Below are 13594 nucleotides of genomic sequence, written 5' to 3' on the forward strand. Positions count from 1 at the left end.
ACACCACCAGCATTCATTGATAAAAGTATTGCAACATTGTTTCAATCAACTATTGTCCAATTTTGGTGAGCCTGTGTGAACTGTAGCCTCAGCTTCCTGTTCTTACCTGACAGAAGAGGGCTTGGTGGGGTCTTCTGCTGCTGTAACCCATCTGCTTCAAGTTTCAATGTGTTGTGTGTTCAGACATGCTCTTCTGCATACTTGGTTGTAATGAGTGGTTATTTGCATTAGCGTTGCTATCCTCTTGGATCAGTCTGGCCATTCTCCTCTGAAATCTGGTATCAACAAGTTATTTTCGTTCAGAGAACTGCCGCTCACTGGATATTTTCTGTTTTTTGGACCATTCGCTGTAAACTCTAGGGATGGTTGTGAGGGAAAATCCCAGCAGATCAGGAGTTTCTGAAATAGTCATACAAGTCATGCCACGTTCAAAGTCGCTTAAATCACCTTTCTGCCCCATTTTGATGCTTTGAATTGACCATGGCTGCATACTTAAATACACTGAGTTCCTGCTGTGCAATTGGCCAATTAGACATTTGTGTTAATTAGCGGGTGAATGTGCCTAATGAAATGGCCATGACTATATAAAAACCCATTTTAAAGCCCCACCCATTTTTATTAACCTTTTGAACTTTCACATTGGCCTTTTCCTTAACTTGTGGTCTCCCATAAACAAACTAGTCGGGCAACAGTTTAGTTACTTTATTAACATTTTAAGGACCAGTATGAAAAATAAAAACTTGGTTTGGTGCTCAAAGCAACCAGACGATACCTGTTCTTTCCGATGTCACTGTCCATTTTTTTAACTGCTATTTTTCACAATTTCTTCCCACTTTGACAAAAAAGTCAAAAGTGGAAGTTGTTATGAGATAGCTGTGTGTGCTTACATAAACTGTGAGTCCATGTGTTGGCACAGTTTAGTTTCTGGGATTGTCAATAAACTATGAGACTGTCTCTTTTATTTTTCTGTCAGATCCGTTTGATGTATTTTTGGTGCCTACTGGCTTTCTCTCTTTTTTTGGTTTCTTTTTTCTTTATTGCTGCTCCACCATCTGTAGTACCACATGATATTAATTGTAAATCATGTTCTTGAAGTGGCTGACTGTAACAGTATTTTTTGTTATGGTTGATGTTTTGCTGTTGCACTTTTATTCATGCTGTTAATTTTTATAGTGCTGAAATTCCCCTTGAGTCTTGCTTGCTTGTGGGCTCATTGGCAATGATTCATTGCGGTAGGTTTGTTGTTGAAAATGATGCCTTATTGGCTTTTGGAATGTAAGCGACTGTGTACAGACGATATGCATAATTGTTTCACTGTAAATCTGGCTTCCCAGAGATCTGGGTAAAGTTTCTGTCACACATTGTCAGGTTTTCATTTTACATTTAATTTTTCAGCTGAGACTTACAAGCGTTTTAACCTGAACCCTTGACAGCTTGCTTTACTGTCTTTTATGGCAACATATCAGTGCATCTTTACTGCAGAGCATTGATTTCGCAGTACCATTGCTCCTACTGTCATTAGGGACGGCTACTGCAAAAAATAAATAAATTATATTATTATACTGCTTCACTACACAGGTGAAGTGTCTTACATTGCGGCTGCAGATCTTGCGGGTGCTGGTGTTTAGATAAAGCCGTGTCAGTTTTGGTGGGATTAAGTTTATTACTGTCACTTCTGATTTCACAGCTACGTTGATGTTGGCGTATGTCCTAGACTTGTAATCCAAATAGATGTATATTCATTAACAAAATGAACATGTTCAATGCAGGATCACTGTCTGTGCTTTCATTTAATGACACCAAACACCATCTTCTAAACTAAAGCATAGAAAAATAACATTTAAAAACTGCAGGCTGTCAAAATGAAAAAACAAAACAAATAAATGAAAATAAGAAATTGACTACCCTGTCAGTCAAACAAGGATTAGCCACATGACTCCATGGTCACACTTCAATCTCAAACAAAATTTTTGACCATTGCACCAACAAAACTGTTTTGGTTAATTCATACTTCTGGGATGTCTTGATTAAATGGTCCCATAAGTCATAACTATAGGTCAGGGTCTAAAATATAGGTTAAGGACTCTGAAAAACATAGATTTGAAAAGATTAGATTCAAGAGATATCCTGGCTATATCCCAGATGCATTTCTGTGACGTTTTGTCTCCAGCTAGGGGCTGACCTGTCCTTTACAGAGCTTCATATCACAGGGGGAGCATTTCAGAAGTGGAACATGTAGCTTGCACTGGGTCTTTTATTTTGAAATTTAGTCAAATATTCAATGAAGGGAGAAAATAATTGGTTTCATTTGTTTAATTGACTTAATTATATATATATATTATATGATTCTGTCACTGTATTCAGTTTGAGTCCAGCTCATACTTCATTCAGTCCTGTATGGTCCTTCTTTACAGTAGTCAGGTGTGGTTTCCCACTGCAGTACAACACGTGCACTCTTGAATGGTTACAATAATATCTGCTACAGATGGATCTTAGTGTGGGTCAGCACCACAGAAGATCCGGCCTGAGTAGACGGGGCACTGGAGAGTAGAGATCTAATGGAGTTTTAATAGATAAATGTTGGCAGGATGTATCTGAGGCTCCACAGTAACAGCAGGATGTGGAAATCCAGACAATGGATTTTAAATGGTGATGGATGGTAGCAATTGGTTTAATATGTGCAGATGGGAAGGGCATTGGTTACTGGCATACAGGAAGGCAGAGGATATAGATGGATTGAGTGGAGAAAATATGACAGTATGAAACTGCCTGATGAGCTGAATGTGACAGCATGACTGACAGAGGTGCATGACGGTTGGTACAGAAGTACAAGTCAGGCCTTATTAGGAGAGCTCAAAGGGACCTCGACAATGTGATAACAAACTTCCTGGTTGCCAGGGTCTTTGTGAAAGACGAGGGGCAGCAGGTGTCTGATTTCACGCAAGGTGCTGAGCCCTGACATTGTCTGTCGCTGCATGTCTTTTGCCTTAGTTTTTCACCATCAGCTCGTTGCTTTAATGATGTTTCCCTGTCGACCAAGTGTGGATGTGGCTCTGGCAGCTTGAAAAGGTCACTGCCTTAAGGCTGGATGCATCATGTCATGGTGTATTGACTGAGTGAAAAAAAAAAAAAAAAAAAAAGCAAAATAGTTCATTCTAAGGGTTATGAAAACCAAAAGTTAAGAAAAGGCAGTAAAAAGGTTATCAGTCAAGTCAAAAAAGACCACCTGAATAGAAAAACAGAGATTTTAATTGCCCTTTAAGGAAGCTCATTAAAAAAAATTCTTTACCCCAATCAGTCAATGAAGTATATCAGTGGAGTGCGTGCCCTCCCCAGACTCTATCCAGATCATTAGCTTATGTAGGTCTAAATGCTATTGCATATCTAACACCTCTTCTCTTTTATGAGGATTTTCTTTCATTTTCATTTCAGTGTGTGTTAACCAGGAGATAGTTAATTATGATTAGCTCTATCTAGCCAGCTTGAATAAAATATGCCAACAACAGTTGTCAGAGCAGCTGGCAGAATGCAACGTTGCCAAAAAAAAAAATCAAAATGTGGTGGGGAAAGTTGAAAACTGATAAATTATTAAATGTGTTTACCAAGAGTTCAAGAAAGAAAATTCAAACAAATTAGTTAGTGATTAACAGGAGGTTAAAATAAACATAAAAAATAAACCTCCACAGTACTTCTATTGAAATATTCAGACAAATTTTACACTTCTCTCATAACGTGTTACTACTCTGCTTCAGGTTTACAGCAGAGCTTGGTTTTACAGTGCTTCTCAAGACTTGCATGGAGTGACTACTGAGCTAAAAAAAAAAAACAAGTTTGTTTTTTTTTTTAGGTGATGCAATATACCCCACAATTTGTTTCAAACCAATTAGAAGAATAAGATTAAAAAGGCTACATTTTTAGTAAAGTAAAGGTCAGCATAGTAGCAGCTACTAGCAGCATAGACAACAGAACACTGAACAAACTTTGCCTGGTCTGATGAGTCTCGATTTCTGCTGGGACATTCAGATGTTAGGATCATAGTTTGGTTTAAATAACGTGAAAACATGGATAGATCATACCTTGTTGGTAGTAGTGTAATGGTGTGGTTGACATTTTCTTGCCACACTTAGTAGCAAGTAGTAGTAGTTAGTAGCAAGTGAGCATCATTTTAATTTATACCCATCTTCTGATGGCTGCTTCCAGCAGGTTAACGTGCCATGCCACAAAGTTCAAATCATCTCAGACTGGTTTCTTGAACATAACGTTGAGCTTACTGGACTCAGGTGGCCTCCAAAGTCTCAAGATCTCAATCCAGCAGAGCAGCTTTGGGATATGGTGGAACGGGAGATTCACATGATGGATGTACAGCTGGCAGATCATGTCAGTATGAACGAATATGAGGGATGTTTCCAGCACCTCGTTGAATCTGTGCCACAAAGAATTCGGTCAGCTCTGGAGGCAAAAGGAAGGCCAACCAGTTACTACTACAGCATATTCATTCAGCTTCATTTCACTCCACATTTTGCTCTCTGCCCCACCACTGGTGCCCACTGTACAGTTTGAGAACCACTGCTTCCGACATTATTAACAATACAGCATTTTTTTTTTCTCAGAGAGCACTTGACACAAAGGCATTTAAACACGCTGGAAAAGATAAAACTTTATTTCTCCCTGTCGTGACAATACAAAGTCAACAAGTGCAATAACAATCGAACTGAAAACTGTACTGCTCAGTCTATCTAGTAGTAAATACATAGACAGAACGTGGTGCACATTATCATCATCGTCATCACCACCACACCCAAAAAAAAGTGAGGTATCAACCACTACAAAGCTTCTTTGTACAGGTGGGTATTCAACTGTAAGGCAACTGTTACCATGACAACCTGGACAGATTGAAACAGCTGTGTGCTTCCTTCTTCCCATCCATTGTTTTTTAACTGTAAATATTATTTCATATATATATATATATATATATTTTTATTTATTTTTTTGACATGGGAAGAGGGTTGAGCTGATACGATTTACAGTACCACATCACATCAGGCCAGAGTCAAGACTGTTTTCAACAAAACAGAAAACATCACAAAGCTGAGTTGTAACATTAAAAAAAAAAAAGAAAGAAAGAAAAAAGAAAACAGAGGAAAGATTCCTCATATATCACTTGAGGGACTCCATTTTTGACCCTGCTACTGCTTGTCAGAGGCAAAATGAAGCTTTTTAAATTCCCTGGGTGTGACTACTGTATTACATTATTGGTGATAAGAACAAATGTCCTGTTCCTCATTACAGGTCAAAACACAGCATGGAGCCCTGAAAGCGACAAGTCTCTTACGGATCTGATATTTCACATTATTCCAGCATTGGGGACTAATTAAAAATCTCTCCTGCCCTGTTTCCTACTGCTGTTCACACTCTGGGAATAGGGAGGCAGCTCGAGAGAGAGAGTGAGAGACAGCAAGAGAATGCGATTTTTGAACCGCTGCTGATCTCCGGGCCAATTATTTCCCTCGGACTCATCCTGCTTCTCTGCTCCTGAAAGCGACGGCACAAGCCTGCTGGGACGCACACACGCAATTAAACTTTAGCTATTGAAATGGGGATTAACTTGCTCTAACAACTCAACAAATTTGAATATTATTGCTGATAACTGAGGATGACGCTAGCAGGCCCCACTTATAGCACTTCACCACAGTTCTGTCAGGTTCCACTTAAACTTCATGAAACAGAGAGATGGAAAATGAAGGCAAGACACAAGTCTAATTTCTGTTGCGTCAGACAGCCAACTCTGAACGATTAACAGTAGGTCCTGTTAGCTTTGAGTGCACATGCAAAGTGCTGCTTGTACAGGCTCAGCAGCTGATGCAAGATTGGGACAGAAGCCCCCCTCCCTCCCCCCTCTACTGTACCTACCTCCTGTTCACCTGGTCTTCACACACTGTCACTCATTTAAAAACTGGCACCAGCACCTGCTTTGCTTGCTTTTCCCCCAAACCCAATCAGCTCATTTATTGATTTTGAAAACAAACATGACCAACATTCCCTTAGTTTCATCTTCCAAATGTGAGATTTGCTGCTTTTCTTTGTCCATTGTGACAGTTAAATATTGATAAATTCATTATTTTCACTTTTCTGAAACACAGACCAAGCAATTCATTCATCTGGTGATAAAGTAATAGGCAGATTCATCAATAATTAAATAAAAATCTTTAGTTGCAGCCATATCTTAAACAGTTTAATAATTGCTTCACTTTTTTGTCAATCCCAAATTCCACATATTAACTCCCTCCTTGGTTTTGGCTGAGGTTAAATAAAACAAAGAATTTAAATAAATATGTTATCAGTGACTGTTTGAAAAGATGACAGTTTGGACTAGGAAATATGCTGAGAGTGTGCAAGAGTTTCCTTTAGTCAGAAATACTCAGTCTTTTGTCTTATAGAGGTGACACAAAAAAAAGAAATATTGTATCTCCATTTCACTGACATCACCTTCTTATCATATGCAAATGGAGCCAAAATTTCTGTGATACACCTCAGTGATTATCCATTGCTCATTTAACTGGCTCTGACTGAAATTTACATACCATGTCATCCTTCGGTTAGGCTACTGTACATTATTGCTGGCAGTGAAGGGGGCTTAACTGATATTTCTTTTGGAAACATTTTCTATTATGGCTAGTTACTTACAGTTACCTGTTACCAATGTGGGATATGGAACACTTCATATAAAGAAAGTAATGGATATTATTTTGCATCATATTGCTAATGAAGCTGATCTCAGGCAGCCCTAGTAATGAGGAAGGTCAAATAGGTCAGCGGGTGATGTTATGGAAAACTGTAACACACTCGTAATTTTATAAGTAAGGGTTTCAATTAAGTCTGTAGACTCACTGCCAAGGGATAAGGATATGTTTAAATTAGCATAAAGACTGTGGCTGTTGTGAAGGCATCCCTGATCCTCATTAATGTTTGTGTGAAGAGAGAAAACCCTCGTGTTAGAGCTTCGGCAGTTTAACTTTATGGCGTTACGTCCCTTTCGGAAACTGTTTAAAGAAATTACTTGTTTTGCAGAAAGGAGACCAACAACATTTTTACACAAAGGTATTTGTTTTTCAACGTGGCTGCAGAGGCATTTAGTCTGGTTTCAGTAGGTAACAAAAACATTCTACTCTAAGTGAGATGCTCAGCATCAACCTAAGCCATTACATATTCAGATTGTTAGCCACTCATGTATTTCTCTGACTAGTTCACATAAATAAATCACCAAATAGATAACCCACAACTGTGTCTAACTGCTACTGAACACAAAGTGACACAGCAGTTTAATAAACATTTTATATCTAGAAAGAAGCTTTTTTCTTTTTTTTTTCTTTTCTTTTCTTCTTCTTTTTTTTTTTTTAACAGGCAAGCTTTCTCACTTGCAAGTACAGTTTATCCAGTTCAGCTTGGATTTGTTTGGGGTACTCCAGGCCTTTGGCAGACACTTTAGGGGATCGGTTAAACCCTATAAGCAGATAAATGCCTCCATCTCTCCTCTGCTGTAGCAGCAGCAATACATTCCTCTGTGTGGCTTTGCAGGCTTTTGTCAGCTATTTCACCTGCTTCTGTTAGTCCGTGGGTATTTTGTGCTCATTAGAAAGGGGCAGTAGTCACTTCTAGCTACTACGGTATGGCTAGCCCACCAGTGATGCTGTGTTTGTGGTCCAGAGAGGGGTGACTGGGGAACATCTCCTCTGTACCATGTAAGGAAGCCAGGTGTTGCTACTCTTCAGTTTATCCACCCGCAGCATCATTCTGCCCAGAAGGAAAAAAGAAAAAACATACATGAAGCATTAAGGCTCATTCTTAAGCTTCTAACATAAATGAATAACTAACAGGCGTACAGCTTCATATTTTTTCTGAAGCTGATAACCACATCTTAGCGATGATTCATTTAGTTGGGATGAGTGAAACTCTGTCACACGATGAAGCTTGGTTGCATTCTTTACATGAAAAAATGCACACCGGCTGCTGTGACGTAAGTGAGGCTCAGTCTGTAACCCTCACATGGTCTTTTGAAACATCACATGATAACGAGATCTGGCTGAGAAACCGAGGCACACGCATAGTGATAGTGACTTGTCTGACACAAGGTTCGACTGCAAAAGCACATCCTGCATGAGCCTCCCTTCTGACTCTAAATTGGAGCATTTACAAAAAGAATATAATTTTTAGTCAGTATGACTTAAAACTAATGATTGACACCTTGAACTGATAAGAAAAGTGTTGATGTCACAGTTCAGTTAGCCAAGGGCCTTTTCCCATAGAGTTCTCCATAACCACACATATTCTGGCAACCCTCCCCACTGCCCATTACAAAAAAGATGCAGGTTTAAGGCAATTCTAAATTGGCTTCAGATTTCAGACTCAAGGTTCAATATCTTGCCCAAGGATACTTTGACACTGCGACCGGTGGAGCCGAGACGCAAACCACGGACCTTCCGATTGTTAGACATTCCACTCTACCGCCTGAGCCCCAGCCACCCTAAGTGGGCCACTATAGCCAATTACTATGGGGAAGGAGAGTTTAATTTTGCATAATAAATCTTAATAATAATAATAAACAAGGTGAAATAAAAAGAGCTGGGCATGGTTCTCCATTTGTCTTCAGTCATGCCTCGGTGCACGGAAAACAAGCCATTACTTGCCTTTTAAAATATTCCTGCTGGACAGAGCTCAACAGCAGTGTTGTGCTGATTGGCTAATCATCACTAATCACTCCACTGAACCAACTATGTTTTAGGTAAGAAACCTCTGTTTAAAATCAGCAGGCCAGATACAAATCAGTCACCTCAGTGGAGTGGACAGAATCAAAGCTCTGAACTTAAGCAAAGCTGCACCTGTTATCACATAACTAAACTTTCTTGTCACATACTTAGGTAATGTGACAATGACAAAACCTTTTCCTTGACATACAACCACCAGTGATGAAGGCCATGAGATGGTATTTAGAATACTAAACATGTCTACAAATAGAATGCACATGATGGAAATGGTTCATAAATTGTGGACACATTGTTGCTTTATCCTCTCCAAAACACCATCTGATAGCCAAGAGGGTACATGTCTGTATCATCAAATTCCAGAGTAGCCACAAAAGTTGTTTGGGAAAAACTGTCAGGATCCTGGACAACAAAGACTCAGACTCAACACTTTTAGCTTCATATCTCAGTGTATGTGCTCTGTGTTTCATGGTCCACACTGATCTTTATATAACAGCATATTGGCTTGAAAATGAGCTCAAGGCCAGAAAACACAAAAACTAATAAAATGGGCCAGCTTTGCTTTTCAAAAAGCAGCCAGCTTCACAGGAATATTTTAACAAGTCTGTAATTCTTGTTAAGACTCTAAGCCCACCACAGCTCTATGAATCACATCCACCAACTGAAGTCATTTCTGCTGCCCAAACAATACAACCACACTTTAATGGGAAAATAAAAGTTTCCACTTTCCACACCTTAGTGGTGATTTACCTTCCGTCCTTGTAAGGACACAGAAATATTATTTTATCAGCAGAGTGACACAGAGTGTTTTTTTGGTTCTTGAAAGATATTTTTCTGCACTTTAGAGAAAATGCAAAGTAAATGTGTGAAAACACATCTAATAAAAGATCAGAAACACAGCACAAAAATAAACACGGAAAGTTGCACCAACCCCACTTGCTTTTGGCAATGCCAGAAGTCATTGCACAACTTTCAAAGAGCTAAACCCGCTCATCTCCTCTTTCCCTTTAGAACAGAACTGTCTCTGCGTCTGGCTGTCTTTGTTGCATCTATGATGTTAATTAACTCACACCACATGGAGTGTGTTGCTTTAATTGGACAATGTCTTGGCATGCCGCTCTGTGGACAGACAGGCCAGGAATAATTTCATAATGTACAATTGCATTATTACCTCAGTAAAACGAGCCAGTGAGTTCAAAGATGGATGTGAATATGCAGGAGACAGAGGTAGGCTTTGATCACACTGACAGAGGAAAAAAACATAAGAAAATGTGAAATTCTGTTTCAGCCTTTTGAGTCTAGCTGAGCGTCCTCTGCAGGCAGCACAGCAGGTGTTAAGGTGCAGGTGTTGGGCATGGCTACCTATGACCAATCTCATGTAACTGACAGACTGCTTGAGTGACGGAGGTGGCATTTACTAGACGGGCTATAACACTGAGTCCACTGATGACTGACTGTAAGAGGCTGTGTTTACGATGGCTGGTGAGTCAAGTACATGTTGAATATGCTGACAGATGCCTCCTCACCTAGACCATTCTACCCATGGCTAAGCTCAGCTGGCCCAGTAAGCTACCAGCCTTGAGGGAGTGGGTAGTTGCTGGCGTGTGGTGCTGCTCTAAGTTGGTGCCAAGTGATTCATCGGCCGCCAAGGGAATCTGTGACGTGATCTGCTTGATGTGAAGTGGTGTCATTTGATGTTGCCCAACATCTGATTTCACTCACTTTTATCTATAGCTTCTTGCTGATGCTGAGAATTTATTAACCAAAGTTGAGTTGTTTTTTTTTTTTAATTATTATTATTATTTTACCACCGAACATGAGCAAACCAGCATCTTTTTTTTCTTTTCTTTTTTTCTTTTAAAACCAGATCGCACACATATTTTTGCAGGGTAAGTCTTACTCAGCACTGACTAACAGCAAACAAAATGTAATTAATATATGCAGTAAAAAGCCAGACTGAACGACAGGAGAAGATCAGATTTGTTCCAGTTATGAGACGGGGAATGTCAAAGCGGGCGTGCTACACAAGGAATGTAAATGAGTGATGATGTAGAAGATTTTCACAGCCAGTTCCTTTAAATCTGCCTTCCTGTGTCGTGATGTTGCTCCTCAGTACCACTAATTGCAAAGAGGTGGACAAGTAGGCAAAGAGGGATGTGCAGATACTGGGAACCCAGCCAAACCTTTAATGTCCTAATAGCCATGGATGGACAACCAAGCGGGGCTGTAATGCTGCTGAACTTCCAGGAAGTGCTTTTAAAGGGCTGCATGAAAGCCCTGCTGCTGTGGCAATGTGATATCTTAATGGGTTCTCAGTACTTTTTGTGCCACCACATCTTGGTCATATGAGCTCAACTGCTACTCCATCTACGTCACCCAGGATGCATTCATGTGAATGGATTTTAAACTGGACACTTTAAAATTTGTTATTTTGCTGAGAGCTAAAAGGGAAAATCATTACCACTGCTTGATTTCACATCTGCGTGGTAAATAAAAGTCTGCACCTTCATAGCTTAACCAAGCATAAAGGAAGGAAATGGAAGAAAATGTTTCCCTGTCCAAAATATGAGTAAATGGTGTCATAATCACTTTTGTTTAATTCAGTAAAGTGATGTTAAGTTGTTGATGCTTCCTTTTCCAGTAGAGATTTATCTGCACTGCAACAGCATTTCAGATATTTGTTACTTTTAGCTCAGCTTTAAACAGCTCCAGGTGATGTTCTGCTAATAAAGCTAAGATAATTTAAGCTCTGTCCTTTGTACTTATAGCTGATATATTTGATTACTGTGACAATTACTCCATAAAGATTAACCAGTTGACCCATTTAGGAATCTTTTCTGTGTGTTCCTTTTCACTTATGCACAAATATTTTTTCCAAAATCCTGATTTCATTTTCATCTCATCCGGTTGAAGGACCAGTGCCATGGGGAGGCATCCGTCTTCCATCCATCTGTCAAAAATTTACAAGAATCACTACTCCTACAGTATCAAACTTATGCACAATGAGTCCACAGTCTAGTCCACAATCTTTCAGCTACAGAAGGACTTCCTTGGGAATCCTTTGTTTAGATGATTCAGGTCATCTGCAGGGATAAGGCACACCCAGCCCACTAGATAGAAGATATATAAATGTGCAGAGCAAACAGCTCTCATACAAATATTTTTCATGCTTTTATCAAGCTATTGGTCAAACCTCAATTGTCCAATCCTATTCAACACCAGGATATGCATTGTCCCACTTTTAACCCATGGTATGTATTAATACAGAAAAAGATTGTCTCTCTAATAGTGGCTTTCAAAACTCTGTTGCTTCCTCTTAGTGAATGTTACCCTGTGAGAAAACATCCATCTGCTTGGAAAGAAACAGTGTGCCCTCCTTATAAAGTCAAGATAATCCATAATGCCTTGTTTTGCAGGCTAATCATTTTTCCTCTCACCTGGCTCATACATCATTTGGTGAATAAAGAGACAGTTAAGTTTCCTTTATTTATTCAAACTGAAGTGAATACGTGAATATGAGATTTTAATAAAGGGCATCCACTGAGGAAAGGTAATAACAGTTTCTCAGGCCGCCCACACTGAACCCCGAGTAGATCTGCAGCAGCACATACCAGCCTGCTTACGTGCAACGTGGTAAGCAGGATTCCCACACGCTGAGCGCAAAGCTGCGCTTTCTCTATGCAAGTGGAGGCTCGACCTGCCATCAGGACTGCTTTACCATTTGTGCTGGATTCCATAGTTGCTGTGCGACTGGGTTGTTTTTAGATGCTGTTGAGCCTGTTGTGGGACTTGACCCCATCTCTGTTTGTTTACACTTGGCCAACAGATGTCCAACTAAGTGGGCCCAGTTTTCTGAGCTATTACTCTGCATCCTCTCTGAGGATAAAGATCAATACCCCCACAAATAAAACCCATCTAATGACGCACTGTGTGGGCATCATCAACTGTGATATACGCACAGAATCACCCATTACAGTTTCTTAACATATTTAGGAAAAAGTATAAGCAGTGTTTCACTGTGTGAAACTGAAACAAGGCTATTCTGATCTTGCCCCAGAAACTGCTGGTGACTGAATTTAGCTCCCAGCAGCTGTCACTTTATTATTGATGTAAATGATTATGCAAGAACATATTTAGCTCTGGGTAAATTTTGTCCTGTTTATAAAAAATGCGGTTACATTTTTACTCTTTTTATTTAGATAGAGATGTTACAAAAGATGATACCAAAACACTATCAGTCCTAAAGCAGTTCCCATTACTCATCACAATGAATTACCATGAACTTTGCATGCTCTCATTTTCTGAGCCCACTTAGTTAATGAGCAGTTTGCTGCTATTTCAAACACCTTTGTTAAATCGACTTCCTCTGGCTTAATGCTGGCTTCTTGCCAGTACAGGTCAACCTCACCAGTCAAGGATTGATGAGTCCTATCATACTGAACTGACTTCATGTCTAATGAGGAGGCTCCACGGATATGTTCAGTGTTAGTTAACCACGTTTATACCAGCAGAGTAGCCCCAGGATCCCTCTGCAGCATCTCAGCTCTTCTATCTATGGCTTCTACAGTCCACAGTGGTTCTTAAAGCCATTTGTCAAAACTCTGCCCACATTAAATTATCATGACCCGAGAGAGATGTCTACCTCTAGGAGGAGACTGAACCACAATCAGAGACAGATAGGGTGCACAGTGTCTGGAGACACAGAACCGGATGAAAAATTGACTGCACAAAAATGTACAGTTGTTCAGGCTGTGGTCTGTGATTGTGTAGCTATATTCTGAAAGTTTAAACAATGTCTGGCAAAAGAAGAAAACTTCCCTGCAGCTACAGCGTGT

The 13594-nt window shown here is 39.8% G+C and overlaps 1 protein-coding gene across 1 annotated transcript in view; it reads right to left on the minus strand.

Annotated features, from left to right (window-relative positions):
• Window positions 1-5906: 5906 nt before the first annotated feature.
• Window positions 5907-13594, minus strand: part of shisal1b (shisa like 1b) — a 38430-nt gene continuing 30742 nt past the window's right edge. Inside the window, exon 5 of the mRNA XM_030731794.1 lies at window positions 5907-7791. Coding sequence (XP_030587654.1) covers window position 7791 — 1 coding nt within the window. The 3' untranslated portion in view covers window positions 5907-7790. The remainder of the gene's footprint in view (window positions 7792-13594) is intronic.

Source organism: Archocentrus centrarchus, chromosome 6, assembly GCF_007364275.1.
Source record: "Archocentrus centrarchus isolate MPI-CPG fArcCen1 chromosome 6, fArcCen1, whole genome shotgun sequence".
Taxonomy (NCBI): Eukaryota; Metazoa; Chordata; class Actinopteri; order Cichliformes; family Cichlidae; genus Archocentrus; species Archocentrus centrarchus.